The 25,080-nt window shown below is 46.5% G+C and overlaps 1 protein-coding gene across 1 annotated transcript in view; it reads right to left on the bottom strand.

Annotated features, from left to right (window-relative positions):
- Nucleotides 1-703: 703 nt before the first annotated feature.
- HS3ST4 (heparan sulfate-glucosamine 3-sulfotransferase 4) overlaps nt 704-25,080 on the bottom strand; it is a 424,092-nt gene continuing 399,715 nt past the window's right edge. Inside the window, exon 3 of the mRNA XM_017342535.3 lies at nt 704-2,773. Within this exon, the coding sequence (XP_017198024.3) occupies nt 2,137-2,773 (637 nt within the window). The 3' untranslated portion in view covers nt 704-2,136. The remainder of the gene's footprint in view (nt 2,774-25,080) is intronic.

Here is a 25,080-nt window from a genome sequence, read left to right on the forward strand (position 1 = left end):
GAATACCCTGAGCACCTTCCTTCCACCAGGAACCCCTTGACAATCTGGGTTATAAGGGCACCTCTTACCTAGCTGTGACTCAACTGCAAAAGAGTAATTGTCCTACGCAGAAGCCATAAAACCCTGGGGGCCACTTCTGTTAGAACTCAGGAAACCATTTCTGGAACAAACTCTACAGTTGACTCCCACATGTCATCAGGGCTGAAGCTCACCTACTCCTTGTTCTGCTTATAAAACAAGGACCCACATCAATCAGTCCCACAGTCCACCCTTCTGAACAAATATGCATTTTCTTCCTTTAAATGTGTGTGTGTGTATGCATAGACATTTTGATCTATACCTTCTTTTATGTTGACAGTGAAGGCATACTTGTTGCATTAGTTTAATAACCACTTTCTTATCTGTTAAGAACAATCAAACACACAATGCAAGGCTCTTTCTGAACCTGGCATAGCAGTCCTGGTCTTGCCAGGATCAAGGTAGGGCAAGATGCATCCTTTTCAGTAGCCATGTTTTTTTTTTTTTTTTTTTTTTTTTTTTTGGTGCTATTGCAAGAACCATGAGTCACTCTACAGACAGAATCTCCCAAAGACTCTCGAAGTTGGGCCTTTCTGGTCATTCCACAGAAAAAGTGCTCCAAGCATTGCAAGGTTGGAATTGGGATGAAAGTGACCAGCAGAAACACACCACTGAAACCCATTAATCAGGTTGCATTAAGCTTTATAACAACACAGTTTTCACTGAGTGGGAGAAATGACAGTTTAATAACAGCTGAACAGATTTAACTCCCCCCCCATTCATACAAATTTCCAATTTTACTAGAACAATTCCTGATTTTGGAGATCTGTGAACAAGTGCTTCATGTCAAACGTTGCATTGTAATGGACTCAGACTAATGGAAAGGGACATTTTATTTGGCAGCCCTTGATGGGAGTGTCTGCAGACAGTCCTTGAACTTCCCCCACTACGGAGAAGCTGGACTTGACAAACTGAGTCATCCCTCTTGCCACTGTCTCAACGTACACCATCTCTGAATAGAAAAAATAAAGCATGAGATGACCCCGAGAGGGTGGGGGACAAACGTTAGGATGGGCTGGTCCCCTCCCCACTGGATCACCGTGGGTTATTCATAACAACAGATAGGGCAACTCTCTGGTCTCTTCTTTGTCTCTCTGGGGACTTAGGGGACAGAGACCATCCCCAAAGTGTGCCTCAGAATCATGGCACTTGGGGGACAGGGTCTTCAGGGTAGGGGCCCTCCACCAAGAGGACTGGATGTCATCTTTCCACCCTAGACAAGGTCATCCATCTTGACAACCACAGGGCTTTGATATCAGTAGCAACACCCCCCTCAGAGCAACACTGCTTCCAGATTCTAACACCAGGGCACATGCTAAGCTTCTCCATGATCCGGGATACCCATGAAGAGAGAAGCTGAACTCTCCTTAGGGGGTTCTAAGAAAGAAGGCTTCCAAGGCTGTCAGCTTTTTTTGTTTTGTTTGTTTTTGTTTTTGGTGAGGAACAGACATGCTTCTCCCTTCATGATGTGGGAGGGAGGAAGTCAGGGTTGTGGCACGAGGCATTGAGAGAGAAGGCTAGAAACAACTTAGGGGGAGGATCTTGCTTCCTAGGAGTCCCCCAACACTCAGTCACAAACAGCATTGTGGAGAGGAGCCAAAGAGGAGGGTTAGACAGCAGGTGCCTTTGCCAGACACAGGGCCAGCACCCAACCTCCTCAAACTATAGTCAGAGCTCCAGAAAGTAAACCTTCTTTCTTTCACCTTTCTGCCACTCGAATAATCACTCATGACACTGTCTCTGCCACTGATAGCTATTTATCCTCTGTCTGCAATGAACTAGCAGAAGACAGGAATGAGCAGTGGGTTCGGGGGGGCCATCTGGTCTACCAGATGCTGCTGCCCAGGGAAGCCTGGTTCCTCCAAGAGGATGTCAGGGTCCACCCACTCTGCCTAAGCTGATAGCATTGGAGGCAATCTTGACCAGACCAAAGAGGGGATGTGCGTGGCTCTCCAGCAAGGCCCAAACTGCAGAACCTGGGGTGGGGGCCAGGGGGTTCAGGACTCGGGGGAAGAACCTCCTGAGCTATTCACTAGCCTTCTCTCCATGGCTCCAGTCTCATTTGTCACCCTCTTCCTGTTCCCATTGGAAGTCCTGACCAGTCATTTGGTAAAACATCATGTTGAAGGGTTTGTAGAATTTCCGCAGTCTGTGGATGACATCTGGGTCAATGCGGGGATGAGTCCGACCCTTGCTCTTGCCTAAGCACCTCGGGGCGCTGCTGTCTTCTGGCTTCTTGAGGCAAGGGAACCCCTTGGTCTTGTTGAAATAGAAATGTTTCTCAGTCACCACGCGCTTGAGGCCTAGGAAGTCCTGGACTTTGGCCATTTCCCCAGCAGGGTCCACTATGAGTCGCTCGCCACTGACAAAGAGGATCTGCGAGAGAGGGAAATACTGGAGCCAGTTTTCCAAGTGCAGAGCGTAGATGCCTATTCGAATGGCACTCCAGGAGGCATCGATGAGCCCTAGGGTCCGGTTTTTGAAGGCCAGCACCTCGAAGGTGGGAATCTCAGGCTTCTTGGACAGGGTCTGGGTGTAGTCAGAGATGGCCCTGGTCACGGGGTTTCTCACCACCACAATCAGTTTGATGTCCTTGGCCATGGAGTGAATGCGCTTAGGAGCCTCATTTGTGACAAAGTAACTAGGCGTCTTCTCCATGGTTATCTGCCCATCCAATGTCTTGGGCATCACATTTCTGGAATAAGGAAGAAAAAGGAAGAGCACGGTTATTCCTATCCAGAAATACCCTACCTTCTTTGCATAACATACATGATATAAATAATCTAGTGAGGAGTTACCAAATGAAATCAATAACCTCTTGGGAATTCTTTGTACCCATGCATCCTGACTGTAGTCTTGACTACGCATTATCAGAAAAGGCAGCAGAAGGCTTGTGCATTCTTTCTTGGGAACCTGATACCTCTGGGTTTAAACTGCTGTTCCACCTATTTTCAGTTAGAGCTAACTTAGATACACCCTTAATTTATCTATGTATTAGCCTTCTGATCTCTGAAATGGAGATGATGATAGTACCAACTTTATACTCTAGTGTAAGGATTAAAGGGGATAATGTTTGGAAAGTATTTAGCACAGAATCTAACATGCGTAAGAGCTTAATTAATAAATCAAGAATATTATTATCGTTGTAGTGGTCTCACAAAATGTTGACTAATACCAAAACCTCCAAGATGATCTTGTCAAGGGTTGGCCAACTACTGCCCACCTCCTGTGCTTCCAGGACTCTCAATGAAGAATGACTTGTAATTTTTACATGGTTGAGAAAAACACACCAAACACATTTTGTGTTGCATCAAAATTGTATGGAATTCAAATTTCAATGCTCATACATACACTTGTGTTGAAGCACAGTGACAGTTACATATTGATGCATTCTCAATACTGGTCTTTGCACCACAGTGGCCCAGTCAAGTCCATGTTGCTGAGACTGTATTGCCCATAAAACTTAATGTATTGACCTTTCTGCCCTTCAAGAAAAAGTTTGTTTTGACCCCCGACTTTGTCCAAAGGCATGATGACTGGCCAAGGGGATAGAAAGAAGTTCAGGGACAGGGGGTGGACAAGCAAATCAAACAGACTTGGTGATCGCAGCAAACGCAATCGCATTCCAAGCCTAACTCTCCTCATTTGTAAAATCCTAACACTCACCTCCAGGTCGGTCGAGAAGGAAGTGACAGATAGAGTGAAAGCATATACCCAGCCAGCGCTGTGGCTCACTAGGCTAATCCTCTGCCTTGAGGCGCCGGCACACCGGGTTCTAGTCCCGGTCGGGGCGCCAGATTCTGTCCTGGTTGCCCCTCTTCCAGGCCAGCTCTCTGCTGTGGCCAGGGAGTGCAGTGGAGGATGGCCCAAGTGCTTGGGCTCTGCACCCCATGGGAGACCAGGAGAAGCACCTGGCTCCTGCCATCGGATCAGCGCGATGCGCTGGCCGCAGCGTGCCGGCGGCAGTGGCCATTGGAGGGTGAACCAATGGCAAAAGGAAGACCTTTCTCTCTGTCTCTCTCTCACTGTCCACTCTGCCTGTCCAAAAAAAAAAAAAAAAGCATATACGCAGGTCTGGTTCAACGTATGAGATTTTCTTCTTTCTTTGATCCCAAGGTTGCCCAATGAGCTGCTCTGTATCCTGTAACACAACTCCATGTCTCTCAGGTCTCTTACCACGTTTGCTTGTGCACCTCCACTGCTCTATCCCTGTTTGTCTTTACCATGGCCTTATCTTATTTGGGAGCTTCAAGATATTAAAGGATTTGATAGCATTTCTCCTCCTAGTTGCAACATGGCAGGCCTATCAGAGGACAGTGATCCTCTTATTCACTCAATTTGCTATAGGCATAGGTAGACCAAAGTTAATTGACAATAAACCTATTCAATACTGTTGGTACAGTGGGCCATCTGCCACCATGTGCTCCATTAAGTCTATTCACTTCTGAGCCTTGCACCAAAGTGGTACATTTAGGATTACACAAGACCTTTTTGTTATGATGACATGCTTTTAAATGTCTCAGCTAATAAAACTTAATACAGACGAAGATCCCTTAGCTTCTCCTACCATAATTAAATTTATTTACTATCGCGTGTGTGGAGAAAGAATGACTTTTCTTTTATCTCTCATTCACATGCTCTGTCAATAATTAATTGCTACTGGGTTTTGAGCTTTCTCGGCAAGCACTTTTATTAAGCAAGAAGAATTTGCCTGGTAGAAAAATTCATGTGGAGTCAGACCTTGTTAGAGTGTAATGTTGGGCAGCATGGAGTTTTTGGATCAAAGCAATAGCCCTGGACATAAATAATCACACTTGGGTTGGGCTGATCTATTCCTCTGAATGTCTTTATGTTTGTGTACCTGCTATACCTGTTTGGTCCTCAACTGATGTAACTGTCTCTTTGGGGAGGGCAAGGCCAGGGAACACAGCCTTTGGGAACCACATTTGCCTGATTTCAGAATTCCAATGACTCATGACACCTCAATGAATTTAAAGAGCTCATGCTGAGTCTCAATTTCTCATCTAAAAACGACGGTTAATCAGAGTCCAATACCTCATAGGACTGTCATGCAGATAAAATGTGATAGTGCAGGTAAATCACTTAGGATAGCACCCAATCAATGCCAGGATTTTTAAACTGAATCCAGCTACCCAAGATCATTTTCACAGCAATTTTTAGAGAAAAATGGAAGAAAAATATATTTGACCAAATGGAAAAGCTGAAAAACTCAAGAATTAAGGGACTGATCTAAACAATTGGTAAATGCTGGTTCAAGGCTATATCACAGTTTATTACCTGATCGAGGAGCTGTTGACCAACATGGGAGCTAATTAGTTGCGTCTGACTATGAAGAACATACCCACGTCTGGTTTTTGTTTCAATGGAGAGATTAGATTTTTATAGAGCTGACATTATACAAATAGAGTCATTCCTCGGTGTCCCAAAGGGATTAATTTCAGCACCACCCCGTTCTCCCCATGGACACCAAATTTACGAATGCTCAAGCCCTTACATGAAATGACATACTAAAGATGTTCCTTGACTGGAGATGGGGTTCTGTCCCAACAGACCCATCATGAGCTGAAAATATCAGAGGCCAAAAGCGCATGGAATACACCTAACCTGCCAAGTATCATAGCTTAGCAACACAGTACACTGCAGAGTATCAGTTGCTCTCTTTCATGACTGTATAGCTGGCTGAGGGTTGTGGTTTGATGCTGCTCTCTAGCACTGCAAATAACACGTGACATATTGGCAACACAAAAAAAGATCAAAATTCAAACTCTGACATACAGTTTCTACTGAATGCATATCATTGTTGCATCACTGTAAAGTGGAAAAATCGGAAGTGGAACCATCATATCTGGGGACTGTCTATTTGCATATGGACTACAACCTCCTGAATGCCTTAAATCATCTCTAGATTACTTGTAATACCTAATGCAATGTAAATGCTATGCAAATAGTTGTTAAACAGTATTGTTCAGGGAATAATAACAAGGAAAGCGTACATGCTCAATACATATGCAATTTTTTCCCCAATATTTTCAATCATGTTGGCTGAATCAGGGGGATTGCCTGGGAACCTACAGATACAGAGATCTGACTGTATTAACTAAATGTTGATGCAAAAAAATCACCCCCAAAATAGCCATTTTCCATAGCATTTTCCAGATTTTGTTCCCTTGGATGCGTTTTTACTTGTTTATTTTGTGGTAGTTTTCTTTACTACACCGGCAGCTGCTTGGTTTTCTTCTCATGAATTCTTTGTGCTTATACCTAGACCTCAGTGCTTGTTTCCTATGGAGTTCTGTTTGAACGCATCTCCTGTGATTCAACTAATTGTCAATCCATCAAGATCATGGTATATCCTGGCTCTTTTATTTTTTTAAAAGATTTTATTTATTTGCTTGAAAAGTAGAGTTACACAGAGAGGGAGAGACAGAGAGAAAGGTCATCCATCCACTGCTTCACTCCCCAAATGGCTGCAGCGGCCAGAGCTGGGTTGATCCAAAGCCAGGAACCAGGAGCTTCTTCCAGGTCTCCCATGTGGGTGCAGGGACCCAAGGACTTGGGCCATCTTCTACTGCTTTCCGAGGCCACAGCAGAGAGCTGGATTGGAAGAGGAGCAGCCGGGACATGAACTAGTGCCCATATATGGATGCCAGTGCCCCAGGCAGAAGCTTAGACCACTATGCCACGGCACCAGCCCTGCTCTTGGCTCTTCTATCTGAAGTACCAGGGCTAAAATGGGACCCACCATGTGAACCAGAGAGCTTAGGAGACAGTGTGTGCCTAGCTTGGTGCTTGTTGGGAAAAGGAGCAAGAGAAGGGGCATTGCAGAAGGCTCTGAAGAAGGCAGAGAGAGCCTAAACAGCTTTGGGGGTCATGCTACAAATGTGAGATCAAAACTCGTCATCTGGAAGAGTTCTTGCATCTGGGCCCGAGTGCTGGGACTGTTTCCTTGAGCCCAGAGCCAACTGTTGTGGCATCAGTTACTCAGTCTGTTCTGTCAGGAAGAAGACGTCCAGTATCAGCTCAGAATCCACGAAGCAGCCATTCCCCTGTCCTAAACTGCTTCAGAACTCTGTGTGTTGATTCCTTCATCCATTCATACATACTACATATGAGCACACATACACTCCATAAAGCATCATTTACCAGTAATGCAACAGTGAACCAAGCAGACATAGTCCCTTCCTCCACACAGCTACAGTCTAGCTACCAAATGACTAAGTGCAGCGCTCTTTATAACGTCGCACAATGAACCATTTTAATCAGCAGAGCGGGTATCATTATGACTGCAGTTTTACAGAGAAGGAAATGGGCTCAGAGCCTAAAGATACTTTCCAAGGTCCCAACGAGTGAATGCGTCTTTTGTCTATAGTTCAGCGGTTGAGCAAACATAATTCAACACCAGTTCCTGGCAAACAGCAAGGGCTCAATAAATCTCTGTTGAAGACATGGATGGATGACAAGCCATGAACTTCCTCTCTTAAGTCTAGTCCATTCCTAAGGGCAGGTTTGTGTTGAAGTCCCTTCCTTTCCTCCATCCTTGTCTCTTCATCAGGGTTCTTACTGCACCTCACGTCCAAGAAATATTTCTGTATCATCCTGGTCTCTCTCCTTACAGGACGAGGGGAAAGATCCATTCTACTGGAGAAGCCCAACCCTTCCACCTGCTTGTTGGATCTGATTTCCCTGCATCATCTCAGGCTCTTCTCATCCCCAATTTTCTTTTCTCCAAGTTTTCAGAAAGTTCTCAATGGGATGTGAAGTTTCCACATGCTCATGTTTTTCCAATCTTGGTGTGCTAGAGGATAGAAAGACCAGTAATGATGGAGACAACTCAGCAAACTTAAGAAAGACAGAAAATAGAGCCAGGGAGATGGGCAGGGAGTATACCATGGAGGGTCTTATAGACCAGGAGAAAGACATTGGCGTTTTTTTCTAAATGTCATAAGAAGCCATGGAAGAACATTAAACGAGAGAAGGTGACTTAATTTTTTTTTTCTGGATGGTTCTCAGTGATCAAACAAGAGTATGGAAAGAATAGAAGCCAGCAACCTGACAACAGGCACTTCAGGAGAACAGGTAGAGACGGTGGTGGCTTGGATGTACGTGCAAAGGGCAACATGGTCAGCAGTGGACAGAATCGGGATGCATTTTTATTTTTTATTTTATTTTTTTTAAGATTAAGTTCTTATTTATCTGAAAGGAAGAGATACAGAGAGGGGAGAGAGAGAGAGAGGTCTTCCATCTACTGGCTCAACTCCCCAGATGACTGTAACAGCCAGAGTTGGGCCAGGCCAAAGCCAGGAGCTAGGAGCTTCTTCGGGGTCTCCCACGTGGGTGCGGGGGCCCAAGCATGTAGGCCATCTTCTGCTCCTTTCCCAGGTGCATTAGCAGGGAGCTGGGTCAGAAGTGGAGCATCCAGGACTTGAACCGGCATCCGTATGGGATGCCAGTACTGCAGTCGGAGGCTTAACCTTCTTTACCACAGTGCTGGCCCCAGGTTGTATTTTTAAAATGAGGCCAATGGTGGTGAGTGATGGGGAAGAAGTGGAGGTGAGGTGTGTCACAGATGACTCCAAGTCATAGTTTACTGATGTACAGAACACTGGGAAACAAGCAGGCTTGGGAGGAAGAAGCCAACTCTGACTGTGGACTTGAACTATGAGATGTCTGTAACACACCCAATTGGAGGTATTGAATAACCATCTTGATACGAGAGTGAGAGCCAAGGAAGAGCAGGTTGGAGGTGTTGACATTTATGTCAACATTTATGTCCTGTGCTCACATTCCACTTGCTAGGGAGAAGAATGTCTTCCCCTCTTTACCACTGCTGTACAAGGTGAGACCTGTCCTTTGTTCTCTCAAATAGGAAAGGTGTCTGGATGCTGGGTGTGACCTTTATAAAGAACTCCATTACAAAGATTTTCCCTACTCCTTCTAGTTCCCAGAGTCCTTGATAACCCCCTGCACTCCAGGGCTTCCAATAGTGTCTTTGAGGCCATAGGCAATGTTCTATCTACCTTTGAATCCCCAGTGCTTAACACAGTACCCACCACTGAGCAGCTGCCCCACAACTACCTGGATTGAATGGATGCAGAAGTCAGTAACATACACATGAATTCACGGTTCCTGGAAGTCGGGAGTACTGGGGCACTCAGAAGGATACGGCTCCTCTAACCAAGTTTTCCATGCACGAGGGCTCAGTGCTTCGGAGTCACATGCCATCCGTGTCTGAAAGACCATGCACTTCAGTGCCGGCCATATGGTGAGAAAACATTGCATCTGGGCTTGGAACGCCTCGTTAACAGCATCCTGGGTGCTCAGAGCAGCCGTGACATCAGCGTCAACACACAGTCCTGAAGTGAGAATCATTCCGCAAGATCACACAGCTGCTCTCACAGCCCCAAATGTTTATGAGGCTCCATCCAACGCTCCGTCCTGTCCCCACCCCCTTTCTCTCTGTGCTGGTGCTTTGCTAAGCACCACCCCACTGCCATGCAGGTCAGAAGCAGACGGGGGCTCCAAGAAACAATGATAAGCATGGCACGGTTATCCTGCAGCCTGGAGCGAGCACTACCACTTAGCAAATGCACACCCCATGCTAGGTCATGTGATTGAGAGTTCAAGTTCAGAGGTCACAGTGACTTCTCTGCTTGTGATACTTGGCACCCCATGTTGGAGCACCAGTTTGAGTCCTGGCTGCTCCACTTCCAATCTAGCTCCCTGCTCCTGTGCTGGGCAAAGCAGCGGATGATGGTTCAGGTACTTGGGCTCCTACCACTGACTTGGGAGACCTGGATGGAGTTCCTGGCTCCTGGTTTCAACCTGCCCAGCCCTAGCCATTCTGGCAATTTGGGGAGTGAACCAGCAGATGGAGGACTGGTCTCTCTTGCTCTTGCTTTCTCTTCCTCCCCCCTCCCTCTCTATTATTCTGCTTGAAAATAAATAAAGTAAATCTATTTTGAGAATAATGCTTAATATACCATATATCTCAATATATTAGCTACTAATTTTTGAAACAATTCTTGTAAGAAGGACCATTATCTATCTCCACATTAGAGATCAGGAAACAGTAGCTCAATCAAACTGATTAGTTTGTCCCAAACCATAAGAACAGAAATGAGAACTCAATCCTAGGTCTGCTTGCACCATACTCTGAGCCCTTGCTTAACTGCCTGGCAGTGTTTAATCAAACTACAGAACCTGAGCAAGGTTACATGACTGGCCCAAGGTCACTCAGCTAGGAGGTGGCAAAACTGAATCTTAAAATGAGACTCATTATGTGTGCTATAAAGGTGGCTGTCACTGACTTTCCACTGGGAGTTGCAGAGACACAAGCCAGAATCCCTAGAAATTCTTGCCAGATCAAGCTACATCATTCAATTTGTGATATGTCTCTCCAGGGCCTCCTCAATTGAAGCGAATGGATGCCATCATGAATACCGAGGGAGAAGGCAATCACCCGTATTAGCTATAAAGTGCCCATTCTCTCTGGAAGGGTCAGTGGCAGAGCTTGCCTTTGGTTTGTCTGAATTAGAGCTATGTGGACACCTTACATTTTCCCAAATGCATTATCCAGTTGAATAAATGATGCATAAATTAGCAATATTTTCTGAGCCCTCCTGATGAACTATAACCCAAGAGAATGGTGGTTAGAGCAAGGGCACGAGGTAGGGCCTGTTCCTCTGCACCAAGGAAGAAAACTCACTTAGAAATTCAACTGAGCAAGTGCTACTTGCTAAGCACCAAGCAAGGCAATTTCACATGTTATTTTGGTTCAGTGTCACAAGGACCATCCGATTCACTGAGCCCTTTATAGAGGTGTGGAAACAGAGTGAGAGAAAATGAACCCTGTCCAGTGATTTATAGCCAAGATTTTGCCTTGCCCAGTTCTTCTGGAAAGTTCACTGTGGTTTAAAGTTCCATGAATAACCAAATTCCTGAAGGCAAAAAAAAAAAAAGTCAAATTATTTGGGATCCCCATTCTTACACAGAGACTCAAGAAAAGTAGCATGCCTTCATGCCAACACAGCTGTCAAGCAAACTGACATTGCAAATGGAGACTGAGTGCGACTTAGCAACTATCTTGCTGTATGAAGTTAGAACAGGGATGGCCCCTTCTTGGGCCACAAATTCCTGTACAATGAAAGGGCTGTGTTTATAGTCACTCTCCCATTAATTCCATCAGCTGTTTATTGGTGCTTGTAATGCAGCAGATGGTGGCTATGTATTGATGATAAGGCATACATGGTCTCTGTCCTTCAAAAGTCTGTAAGTTCTTTCAAGGAAAGGCCTGGATATCCCATATCTTAGAGTGGTCTGTCAGTCAGAAGTGGCACCTCCGTCAGGATGGCTGTCTCTTATCTGCTCTGTCTTAGCTGTGTTTCCAGGGAGAAAGGAGACAGGCAGGCAGAGCACAGAGGAGAGGAGGAAGCAGGGCAGAAGCAAAAGAGGAAGATGATTAGAAGGGCGAGAAGAAGAAATAAAGGGGATGGGGTGTTGAGGATACACGCAAAGTCTAAATAATTGGGAGAGAAGGCGTAAAGAATCCCAGGTTTAAATGACCCATGACCGCACTGGAGGAGAAGACAGCAAACCCAGCTCTCAGCGGTGTCTGTTGTTTTAAAGTCTGTGCAAGGCAAGTACAGGGATTTGGGATCAGAGGGCTTATGCTGACCTTTGCCAGGGACACTCCATCAAGGTGGAAGAGGAAGCGGCCCTATTGAAGGGGGCAGAGAAGGACACTCATTATTCCCCTTGGGATCAAACACAGGCTCAGAGGATCCTAAGTGCCTTGTCCAAGATCACACTGCTCCTACATGGCAGAGTTGGGCTTTGGAACCTAGCAGAGCCCATTCTCCCTCCCACCACTCAGTGAGATGAAGGAAAGGATGGCAGGAAGTGGAGCACTAGCCTGGAGGAGGGGGGCCGGATGCTGACCCCAGGCAGGGGAATGAGAGCCCAGCAGGCAGATGGGCACTCTCTGAGATGGAATCTCCGGTAACAACAGACAGAGCAACTGACAAGGTCATGAGACCTGGTGGCTTGGTTGTGGATGGAATCAGGGAGGGCAATATTTAAGTTTCTTGGCTGATGGCTTGGGTATTCCCGGTGACCCAAGAGGACACTCAGGCTGAACTTGGGGCCTTGGAAGTGGAGTTGGAGCACTCAAAGAGCACAGGTTGTAGCTGGATGCTATACTGATGATTTATAGATTGTAGTGACCTACTGTGAAATGTGTTTGTTTTCGCCTCTGGAGACTCACTTGGTAGGAAGGTAAGGCATTCATCACCACCACCCCAAACCCCATCACACATCTCCACCGCCAAGGGAACTTAGCCCATCCTGGACTCCCTAGATCTGGCTAATATGTATTGCCAGGAGAGGTAAGAAGTTTCTCTATTATATGGCCTGATAAAAGATGCTGGTGCATCTTGGACAAAGCACGGAGAAGCTTTACGTTTCCAAGATCTAGGTCCAACTCAGAGTTTCTCATCCTCAGTACTGTCATTGTTTTGGGATGGATAATTCCTTCTTCGGGGCGTGTCCTGTGCCCTGAGCCATGCTGAGTGGCATCTCTGGTCTGTATCCTGCAGAGGCTGGTAACACTGTCTAGATATGACAACTGTAAATGTTTATAGACATGGCCAAATGTCTCTTAGGGGTCCGAATCACCCTCAGTCCTCAGTTGAGAGCCACTGGTATAACCAGACTGCCTGGGCGTGACTCTGGGCCCTGCCCTTAGATGTGGAACTTAGGGAAGGTTACTTACCCTCTTTGTGTCTAGGATTACACAGTCACAAAATGAGATAACAAGGAATGATAATAGGTATCTATCTCATAAGGCTGTTTGAAACATTAAATGAGTTAGTGTGTATGCTGCTTTACTTCCTGATAAACACTGTAGAAGCATTAGCATTAGTGTTGCCATGTGTATTGCTACATATTGCTACATATGACAAAGAAAGACTGGAGTCATCTTCCTCCTGGGCTGCTCCATAAGAGGTGTCAGGGGTGGGTCTGGGTAATGACTAAGAACTTCTATCCAAACTAGTGATACAGGTTCAAGTTAGATTTACTTTGAATTGGAAAATAAGCAGCTTTCTTGAAACCCTGGGGGGAATGTATCTGTTTTAAAAGAAAACTGTCAATAGACGCTGGATATCCACCAGAAGTTGGAAACCATATATGAATGGATGGCAAGCTACTCGTATCCAGGGACTAGGTATACGTTAAGGTTTTGTGCTATGGAAGAATGACTAAGAGACAGGGGAAATATAGATGCTGGTGAATGCTTGTGGTTGGGATCATAGTTTTGACCCTGCTAGGCGATGGGTGAAGGAATTCAGGAGGGGGCTTATGGCTAGGAAGCCAGTGGGAGCTGAAGGGACCAGAGTGCAGATGCTGGAAATGTAAGGTTGGTTGACTGCCTTTCTGAGTGTAATACAAACACAGAATTGAACTGTTTTATTATTGTTTTACTGATGATTCTCTTCAAGCAAAAACAATACAGATGATTTTCTGAAGATATCACCATAAATGATAAGTCAAGTCTGTAGGCTATCCATGGAGATTCCAAAAGAGGAAGAAGAATACGAGAATATATTACACATTGTCAACAGAACTACTTGGGAAAATAATAAATGATTACTTCTGAAGAAATCTGAGTGCCACAAACTACTCTGGACAGAACTTAAAGAAGCAGAAGTTACAGACACTACCTATCCCACAAGACAACATCTGCTTCCTTCATGTCCAGAGACGCAACAAAAGACAAAGGAAGATGGAAAAAGAGAAGGCCCTCCGCAGGCCACTGCTACGTTCTAGAGCAGGTTGGTTTATAGCCTTGCGAACGTAGCTCTGTTCTTCCAAGTGCTAATAACGAGGACTCGATAGCTTTCACCAATTCTGATTGTGTTTTCACTCCCTCATCGGTCAGGAGCTGGTCAAATATTTTATGGTTTGTGCACCAGGTCCCAAAGAGAGAGTGTCCTGGTGGATTCAGAGTATGTGGTACCTTCTCTGGAGCTCACAAGCTGGCTAAATTGTCATGAGGACATTAGTCTACCCCTCGAGGAAGCAGAAAAGCCAGCCTACCCTGGAGAGCTGAAAGCCTTCATCCCCATGCTTTTAACAGATTTCCATATTGATCTCTTGTACTACCCACATTTTCTTTCATGAGATCTGAGTTTTAGAACCAACATCACGTTCAAGTCATTACAGACTTGTTTACCTGTATTTTATGTATCAGAGCAATACAAATTGTTCTCTAGTGTTTCTTAATAGGAGAAAATCAAGGTCACTACACGGAACCAAGTTTTAGTTAATAAAGGAGAGAAAATTATTCATGTGCTCATTGATTTGGCAACTGTAGTGGACCAGACGTTGCGCTGGTATTAAGAGGTAAACAGCAAGATTTTGCCCTCAAGAAGTTTGTACTTCTGAAACAGGATAAACAGTTTGAGAGGTCTAATCTTAACCCTCTCTTTTTCTTTCTTTTTTAAAAAGATTTATTTATTTATTTGAAAGTCAGAGTTACACACAGAAAAAAGGAGAGGCAGAAAGAGCAAGCGAGCAAGAGAGAGAGAGAGTCTTCTATCCACTGGATCACTCCCCAACTGGCCACAATGGCCAGAGCTGTGCCAGCCCGAAGCCAGGAGCCAGGAGCCTCCTCCAGGTCTCCCAGGCAGGCGCAGGGGCCCAAGGACTTGGGCCATCTTCCACTGTTTTCCCAGGCCATAGCAGAGAGCTAGATCCAAAGTGGAGCAGCTGGGACTTGAACTGGCACCCATATGGGATGCCAGCACTGCAGGAGGTGGCTTTACCCACTATGCCACAGCGCCGGCTCCTAGCCTTATCTCTTAGAACTCAGAGTGGTTCATGAGTTCTGGGCTGGGAATCACTGGCTAGTGGACAGCTTGACTCTGGACTTCTACAGTGGCCTCCTCTGGAGCTTCTATATTCTCATCGTATTAGAGGTATTGATAGGATTGAGCACTGGGTTTCCATCTCTGAACCATACTTGCTTTCAGCAACTCATTTCACACCCCTGAACCTCAGTTCCATCATCTGTTAAGTGGGGGTAATAGCATCTTCTAATTGTTCCTAAGAAAAGTTTCGAGACATCACAACAGCTCAAGTATTGGCAAATGCCCCCTCTTATTATCACTGCTTGTAATGGAGCACAGAGTAGGTACAAAAATAATCTTATCTACTGAATGAATGAAGAATACCCCTGGAATCTCAAAGATTATTATTGGTTGCCTTCAATATGCACCCCTGTGTAAATGACGACTGAGTCAAAGAACACACCTCTCTAGTGGACAGTGACATAACCCAGGCTTGGAACACCAAGGTGCTTCGGTTTGGCATCCAACCCAAGGAATTATTAGAAACCTTCTCCTTGCCATCCTGGGTGTCCCAGCATTCAGGAAGCCTCATTTCTGGGCAGCGTTCAGCCACTACACAGTTCCCACACACACCTCACACTTCACAAATCTTAGGCATTGTTTCCATTTCTCTCTGGCATCCCGAACTTTTCCCAATATGATCACCTGTCATTAACAGTAGATCACCTGATGAGAGCAGTTGACTTTCTCAAATGATTTCTTTTAGAAAAGCACATATGGAAGAAAGCTGCTATGAATTCAACAATCCTTTGAAATGCACGTGTGATTGAGTCATCATTGATTCTACATTTTTTAATGGCTGCCATATGTGTGTTCATGTGTGTACGTGTGTGTATTGCACATGCATGTACCTATGGATGTTTACATGAGATTTTTAAATTGATCATGTTTGGTATCTATTATAGGAATGTGAAGGTCCCTTGCAATAATTCTCAAGACCACAGGATGGGAAGCATGGATCTAAAAATCTAAACTGTTGCCTGCCCACACCCTTAGCTTCCAAGAGTACCCTCCAGCTGGTAAGACTCCCCCCTCCCTGCCATGACTCTCTCCTTTGTAATTAGACCATCTCACTCCAGAGGTTCTAAGACAAGATACTCCTTGATTCAGATTAATATTATGGAACACATTTTATCTGCCCCCACTTGAGGATCCATCTGAAGTGTGTTTCTCTGATACTGTATCCATACCCAGGTACTTCCAAAATTTCATGGAAATGCATAGGATGAAGCAGTTTTGCATGGATTTCAAATCCTTTGACACCCAGCTTTCCAGGAAGTTTTTGAACACCCTCGTAGGTATGCTAAGAGCAACCCTCTGCAGACCCCTCACACGCCAACTTCTATTAGTGGTTTCATTTTATTTTCCGTCCTCAGACTCAATGCTTCAAAGGGCACATGCAACAGTGAAATGATTATGGAGGTGTCAAACTGTCTGCCCGGGCACCTTGTGCTCAGAGTTTAACAAACATTGACGTGAGAGGGCTCCTGCGGGGGGAAGCCTGTGCCCCAGGTCTCTCCGTCTGATGCTTTGCCCCCAGCTGTGTGTCAGCCCATCACTGTCTCAGGGATGTGGCCAGCCCTCCCTCCTCCTCACCTGCATCCTGCTGATAATCTCAGCCCTGGGTGTTCTCGCTGGGTCAGCTTCTGCAACCCTGATGCATTTCTAAGCCCGGCAGTGTCAAATCATCTGGGCTATCCTAACACTAAGACTCGAAGCAACAGAGACATGGCTCTGTATGGAGGTGAATCTGCCAAGTTCGCATTCGAATCTTGCCTTGTCTAGAGCTGCCCTGTGCTTCCTCCCACTTGCCTTTCAAAATGCTCCCACATATGCTCTTTTTTTTTATTTTTTTTTTATTTTTTTGACAGGCAGAGTGGACAGTGAGAGAGAGAGACAGAGAGAAAGGTCTTCCTTTGCCGTTGGTTCACCCTCCAATGGCTGCCGCGGCCGGCGCGCTGCGGCCGGCGCACCGCGCTGATCCGATGGCAGGAGCCAGGAGCCAGGTGCTTCTCCTGGTCTCCCATGGGGTGCAGGGCCCAAGCACCTGGGCCATCCTCCACTGCACTCCCTGGCCACAGCAGAGAGCTGGCCTGGAAGAGGGGCAACCGGGACAGAATCCGGCGCCCCGACCGGGACTAGAACCCGGTGTGCCGGCGCCGCTAGGCGGAGGATTAGCCTAGTGAGCCGCGGCGCCAGCCCCACATATGCTCTTGATGGAGCCGCCACCAGTGATGTGCTCAGCACATCATTCCCAAACCATTTGTAGCCAGAGGTCCGGAGCACCCTGGGCGAATGTCCTTCCTGCTGGTGCTGCTGACTGCTTTCCCTGTCCATCCCCCACTCTGCCATTCCACCTCAGTGGAAACCCCACCAAACTACCGCAAACCCTAGTCTCCTCATCAGATAAAACAGGGCTCACACGCAAGAGCTCAGATCTCAGAGCATATTTTAGGAGGTTCGAAGGAGTTATTGCTTAGGAAGCACTTAGCAGGGTGCCTGAAAGGAATTAACTGCTCTGCACACGTGTTAATTAGTGTTGCTGTTACCTCTGAAGCCTGTTTCTTCACTGCACATTCTCAGGGAATGCCACCTTAGGACCTGTGTTGATGGTGAGGTCACTTAATTGTTCCCTCATGGGCATCCTGAGAATGAACTTTGCTTTTTTAAATAATCTGCACTCGTGTCTTCCTTGCGGTTGAAGGAACCTGGTCAGTGAGACAGATGATGTTCGGTCAAAACACAGGACGCTTTCTTGGCGAGGGTGTTGGTGGGGCCAATCACGCCCGGTTATGGAAACTCATGAAATAAGTCACTCAGAAGGAAGCATCCATCCATAGGAATGACAAGTGTGACTGTCACTGTGAAGAGCGAATGTGTTTTGCCATACTGCCATGCACCAGCTGTAGAGTGTGGCTGCAACAGAGACACAGCATTGGAGGGGGTTTACCCTCTGGGCTGAGCGAATACAGCCCAGAAGCCCCTTCCCCCACACTTGACCAGGACTGCGGGATGACCGTTTCTACAGGGCGCCCAAGGAAGAGCCCACCAGGCTGTCCTGCAGCGGTTCCCTCCAGGAAGTGCAGTCCCTGAATTGAGAGCTCGCGCTTCACTGGTGTAAAAATACAATCCTAAATTCATCAGTGCGACCTACTGCGCCTGTATTTAGTCTTGACTTTCACAGCTTGGGGCGCATGAAATACTAAACAGATTTGCAAACCAATCAGTCTGATCATAGAACAGATGGAGAAATGACAGACAGGCAAGATCAGCGTACACCTAGAGAGAGATACACAAACATGCACACACACTTTGCTATGAAAATTCTCCTATTATCAGATACTCATGTATGCTAATTTCCCATCGAGGGTCTCTCTCTCTCTCTCTCTCTCTCTCTCTCTCTCACACACACACACACACACACACGCACATACACACATCCTTCCATTTACTCCTGCCATAACTGTTTCAGGTCTCAGCTCAAACACGGCCTCTGCAGAGAGCAATCTCCCATCCCATGCATTCCCGCCTTCATATCTGTCTCTTCTTCCCCTCTGTTTGGCTTACTGTTACAGGAAATCACCTTGTTTATTGTTAAAGTTTATTTTATTTATTTGAAAGGCAGGGTCTTGCACACACACACACAGAGGGGACAGAGAGAGAGAGAGAGAGAGAGAGAGAGAGAGGTGGGAAACCATCTTCCATTTACAAGATCACTCCCCAAATGGCCAGAGCAGCTGGAGCTGGTCCAGGTGGAAGCCAGGAGCCCAGAACTCCATCCTGGTCTCCCACATAGGTGGCAGGGGCCCAAGTATTTGAACCATCATCTGCTCCTTTTCCTGGTGAATTAGCAGGAAGTTGGTTCAGAAGCGGAGCAGCTGGGACTTGAATTGGCACTTGTATGGGATGCCGGCATCAGAGGTAGCCGCCTAACGTGCTGCACCATAAAGTAACAATGTTAGCTGTTAAAGGCCTGCTAGCACCAAACTGAGGGTTTTCTCCTGGGACTTAAATAAGATATTTCAAAAAGATTACAAGGGAATTATTTTCTCACCCCCGTGTCTGCCTAATTGTGTTTCCTGGTTTTTAATTTCCATAGCCAAGCACCCACTAGCTGAGAGCTGTATCTCATTCAGGCTGTAGATGGGATCCAGGGACAGCGGGTGGGCACCGTCTGAGCACGTTCCCATCTGCACAGAGTTCTTGCACCCAGGAAGTCCTCCTTTCCCTTGTCCCCATCATTTTGGTCTCCATCTTTTTACAGGGCTAGGACTTTTCCTTCCTCTTTTCCGTAGTAAATATTCCAGCTCTCTGCTGTGGTAGAAGCATGTACCAACCCAATCTCCCTCTGCACCTGCTTTTCTAGACTTTGCCAGAACTGGAGTCCAGTCCTAGCCAGGTTCTGGTATCTAAGTGGGGGGGGCGGCCTTGGGGAAGTCAAGGCACGGGGTGGGGGTGTGCAGCTGGCTGTGGTTGTAGGAGGATGAGTAAAAGTATCCAGTCTTTTTTTTTTTTTTACATGTCTGATCATACTGCCTGCATCCTTCTTTCTCTTAAAAAAATCAACCCACAATCATTTTAACATGTCATGGAAGCTCTACATGTCTTTTGGGTAAATAACTGCCCCCTTGCTGTTTTCCTAACCCACTTTCCTCCAAAGTGCTGCTGCCCGGAAGCTGTCACTGCAGCCCAGGGAGGGTGAGTGTGTGCTTTGTCTGAAAGGTCACACCCAGGGAGGCAGTGCGTGGCTCCCAGCTGATCTCTCGCCTTCTCGCTGGACTTAACTCTGCACAGTCTCCAGAATGTGTGCGCCACAGTACAGCTCAACATATCTTTAATTAGCTGCCTTGTTGGACAGCTCCTTCTCTCCTTGTCAGCTTCTGTAGCTAAGTATGTGCCCAAGAAGCCTCAAATCTGTGTCTACCCTGAGTTTTGGGGTTGATACCCTTCTCCGATTCCAGGTCCAACAGGCTGGCTTGGTGCCTTGAAAAACAATTACCGGCCGGCGCCGCAGCTCACTAGGCTAATTCGCCCGCCTTGCAGCACCGGCACACCGGGTTCTATCCTGGTCGGGGTGCTGGATTCTGTCCCGGTTGCCCCTCTTCCAGGCCAGCTCTCTGCTGTGGCCAGAGAGTGCAGTGGAGGATGGCCCAAGTCCTTGGGCCCTGCACCCCATGGGAGACCAGGAGAAGCACCTGGCTCCTGGCTTCAGATCAGCGCGGTGCACCGGCCGCAGCGCGCTGGCCGTGGCAGCCATTGGAGGGTGAACCAACGGCAAAGGAAGACCTTTCTCTCTGTCTCTCTCTCTCACTGTCCACTCTGCCTGTCAAAAAAAAAAAAAAAAAAAAAAAAAAAGAAAGAAAACAATTACCATGAATTCCACCCCTCAAGGCTCCCAGGCAGCCATCAGACAAGCTCTGGCCTTTATCAGTGAGACTAATGGCTCAGCACTCCTCCTCAGAGCCCCATGTTTCAGTTAAAGTCTTCTTTGGAAGCCTGCTTCCAAAGTATTCCAAACCCTGCTTCCAGGTATTCCACAGAGCATGGACCCACTCATCTTGGTATCTTCCAGAAAATTATCTATTTATTGTATGCATACATTATTATATATCAGTATGTGTTATACATAATTTCTATGGGTTTATATATAGAATATTGTTTTGAGTGAGTGCGTGAGTGGAAGTATGTTAACAACACAAGTAATATCAAACTGTATATAACATTCTAGGATTGGCTTTCTGTTTAATAATACTTATTGAGATCTTTCCCTTTCATGACACACCCCCTTTTAAAATGAATATGCATCATGGTGTATGCAAACAGTTGCTTATTTAGCCATCCCTCCTATAGAAGATCCTTCAATGTTAACCAAGTTTCCATTACAAATAAGATTGACGTGAGCAACCTTCCACCTGCCTCTTTATGCTAATTGTCTTGCATCTTCTTAACATAGCCATTGAGAAGTCCAATTGCTGGGCCATGAGAGTCTGTGGGTTGAGGATTTTCATAAATATGGTCAAGTTGCCTCCATGGTGTTTTGCCAAACTGTACTCCGCCTCCTAATGTAACAGAGTAGTACCTATGTCCCTTCACCAACCTCTAATAGGATCCATGTGCTCTGTTTCTACCCCTCAGATGACTGATGGTCACCCTTCCGGCCTCAGCTCAAGGTTCAGGCCACCTCCCCACTCTGGCCTCTGCCCTGTGGCTGACTCTATTTCCATTACTGACCCATCACAGCATATGGTACAAATGCATTTTCTTGTTTTCTCCACCAGAATGTGAGCTCCTTGGGAACAGGGCCAACGTCGACTCCCAGGAAAAGTGTGCATGCTTGGATCAGATTAACCCCCTGCTTTTTCCAGATGCTACGGCATGTCTTTGCCAGGAATCCTCCTGCCTCTCAAGCACTAGAACAGGTGGAGATTCATGCAAGCTTTGGACATTGAAAAATATTGATGTGAAAATAATTACATGTGGAGATTAATGGGGTTTGGTGCAAGTGAGCAAGAACAGGAGAGGGACAAACTCAAAGGAGTATGCATCCCCCAGGGCCTGTGAGTGCCTGGGTTTCAGCTCCTCTGTGAGGGGTCCTGTGCTGCAGCCACGGTCTGGACCCTTGTCTCATACTCTCTGCATTCATTTCCTGAGTACAGCACCTTGTCCTTTTGAATGTGTTAGTCCAACTTCTTGAACTGCATTTCCCTTGCTGGCGACTGAGCCAACCCTTGCTCAGAGAACCCCCATCTGAAGGCCTCCAACTCTGTACAGTGTCTCATGAATATCTAAACACACACACATATGTTATATCTGCAATATACGATGCAACAAATGCACACATATATGTAAAACATGCGCATAATACTCATACTATACATACGTACTTGTACATATGTACACATATATGTGCACTATATATACATACACATACACCTATAAGTACACATATATACACATTTACAGTCACCTCGTGGTATCTGTAATGGACTGTCCAGGACCCCTGCGCACAAATCCCTTATATAAAATTGTGTTGTATTTGCACACACATCTTCCTACATACATTCAGTCATCTGAAGATGACCAAGAATACCTAGTACGATGTAAATGCTATGTAAATATGCAATACTGTATTGCTTAAAGAATGAGAAGAGGGGCCGGTGCTGTCGTGGGTAAAGCCGCCACCTGCAGCACCAGCATTCTGTAAGGGTGCTGGTTCTAATCCCAGCTGCTCCACTTCCCATCCAGATCCTTGCTAATGTGTCTAGGAAAGCAGCGGAGGTTGGCCCCTGTATCCACTTGGGAGACTTGGATGAAGCTCCTGGCTTCTGGCTTCAGCCTGGCCCAGCTCTGGAGGTTGCAGCCATTTGGGGAGTGAACCAGCAGATGAAAGATTCTCTCTGGCCGCGGCATGCCGGCCACAGCGGCCATTGGAGGGTGAACCAACGGCAAAAGGAAGACCTTTCTCTCTGTCTCTCTTTCTCACTGTCCACACTGCCTGTCAAAAAAAAAAAAAAAAAAAAAAAAAGGCACTGAGCTCTTTAAGGTGCATTCCCAATAATGGAAATGCTCACCTTTATCAGGGCATGGCACTTTGGTTTACAGAATGTGTAGAGCAGGTTACACCACTTCTGCTTGTGCATAGGGGTTCACCTGCCTCCTTCTTACTCAATTCGTCCTACTGTCTAAATGCGAATTTCCCTGCATTTAAGAGATCTTTTCCTGTGTTTATGGTGACATGAGTTTCCTCCTGGGTGAAACATCTATAGATTTTGCCCATTCCCTATTGCATTGTTTGTTCTCTTTTTTGATATGCAGGAACTTTCTGTATACATTTTGAGTCCTACTATTTTCTCTATTATATAGACTGCCAATATCTTCTCTTGGTTTGTAGCCTGACTTACCACTTTATTTTTGTGGCTTTGATGTTAAAAGCTTAATGTTAAGGTACTTTAATTGATCAATATTTATCTTGTAGGTAACATTTTTGCTTGTTGCTTAAGAAGTTCGTCCGTACCTAAACACACGCAAACACACACACACACACACACACACACACATACGAGCACGCACATTTGAGGAGACTGGAGGAAATAAACCGTGTCTCGCTGGAGAAGCCTGTTCCAGGCAGAGAAAATGTGTGGTGCAAAGCTCCTGAGGTAGGAGCACTCTCAGTGTGCTTACAGACAAGAAGGAGGTCTGTGTGGCTTGAGAGGAGGAGAGAGGTCCGGTGCCTTGGCTCACCTGGCTAATCCTCCACCTGTGGAGCTGGCACCCAGGGTTCTAGTCCTGGTTAGGGCACCGGGTACTAGTCCTGGTTGCTCCTCTTCCAGTCCAGCTCTCTGCTGTGGCCCCGGAGGGCAGTGGAGGATGGCCCAGTTTCTTGGGTCCCTGCACCCGCATAGGAGACCAGGAGGAAGCACCTGGCTCCTGGCTTCGGATTGGCGCAGCACTGGCCATGGTGGCCATTTGAGGAGTGAACCAATGGAAGGAAGGCCTTTCTCTCTTTCTCTCTCTCACTGTCTATAACTCTCTCTCTGTCTCTCTCTCTAACTCTGCCTAGCAAAAAAAAAAAAAAAAAAAAAAAAAAAGAGAGAGAGAGAGAGAGAGGAGGAGAGAGGGAAGCGGCACCCGGAGATTCGATCAGAGAGGTACCACAAGCCTAGTGATGAAATTTCATTCTGAATGCACTGGGGAATTCTCAGCATTTTTGAGCACAGGACTGTGTCACAGTCAGAAGCAGAGTTTCCAGGGACAGCCTTAACTCATGCATTGGGAAGGAAACCCACAGGGGAGCGATCATGGAAGTCAGGAAAGAGATGATGACGGGAGTGGAGAAGCGGACAGGTTCTGCTCGGATCCGGAAGAAACAGCCAGCATCGTCTGGATGTATACGTGGATGTAGGAGGAAGAGGCTGGGGCAGGGTAACTTCAGGGTATCAGGCCTGAGCAACTGGCAGAACCAAGTATTGACTGACTTGGAGGAAGACACTGAGAGGGGGAAAGCTTGGGCACAGACCAGGGAGGTCAGGAGCTTGCTTCAGGCATGCTAGGCTGGAGAAGACTCAGAGCCAAATGAAAATGTCAGCCAAGCAGTGAGCATGTGAGTCAGCTAGAGATCTGAGCTGGAGAAATATCTGGACATGGACAACATCTACAGATGGTAAACACGGAGGCACATACAGGGATGAGAAAAAGGCCGAGGACTAGCGCCTGGGGCACTTCTGTGTAGAGCTCCCGGGTTCCATGGACATGCCTGGGAGAGCAGGTGCCTCCAGATGGCCAGAACTTTTCTTTCCCAGCTGTGCACCCGTTCCCTCCCCCAACCCATCTGAGGATCCCAGGCAAGGCTCCTGTGCTTCTCTCCCTGCACCCCACCTGAATTACTAGCACTGGTAAAAATGTTTGCTCTGGCTCATAAATGCATAATGCCGACCACACAAACCTCAACTGCCTGTAATCGAGAGCCACGCATATGCAGAAAAGACTGTGTGTGTGTGTGTGTGTGTGTGTGTGTGTGTGTGTAGGATATAAATGACGCTGTCGCCTGAGGTTGCTGCAGAAAACAGAGCCACTGAAATGGAAATGGCATCCTGCATTTACTGCCTGAACCTGCCTCCCTTCGCCATTGCCACCCTGGAAGGTGGAGGGAATTAGCTGTAAATATTTTACAGCTGGTAATTTGCAGGAGTAAATCACAGTGCATTTCCTCCAGAGAATGCACGGAATGAGTGTGGGTTTCTTTTTCTTCGAGGGGTTATTTGTGATGTCATCTTCCTGCGTTTCATCCTGCAATTTAATTTAGTCTTCCACGTGTGTCTATCTTTGTATCTTTGTAGCCTGGGCTGGTCTATGTCTCTGAGATGGGCTGAGCAGTGGAGTGGGGGGTGGGACAGGGAGGCAGAATTCCTCCCAGTGCACCACGACCAGGACCCATGGGGCACCACCACACATCTTTATTCATTCATTTCCAAAGTAGCTTCTAATTAATCCCTGTATTCCGGATACTCTGCTAAGTCCTAGAACTTAAAGACCAATATCACCCAGTTCCTGTCATCAAGGAGTTGATAAGCTTATG

Source organism: Oryctolagus cuniculus, chromosome 19, assembly GCF_964237555.1.
Source record: "Oryctolagus cuniculus chromosome 19, mOryCun1.1, whole genome shotgun sequence".
NCBI lineage: Eukaryota > Metazoa > Chordata > Mammalia > Lagomorpha > Leporidae > Oryctolagus > Oryctolagus cuniculus.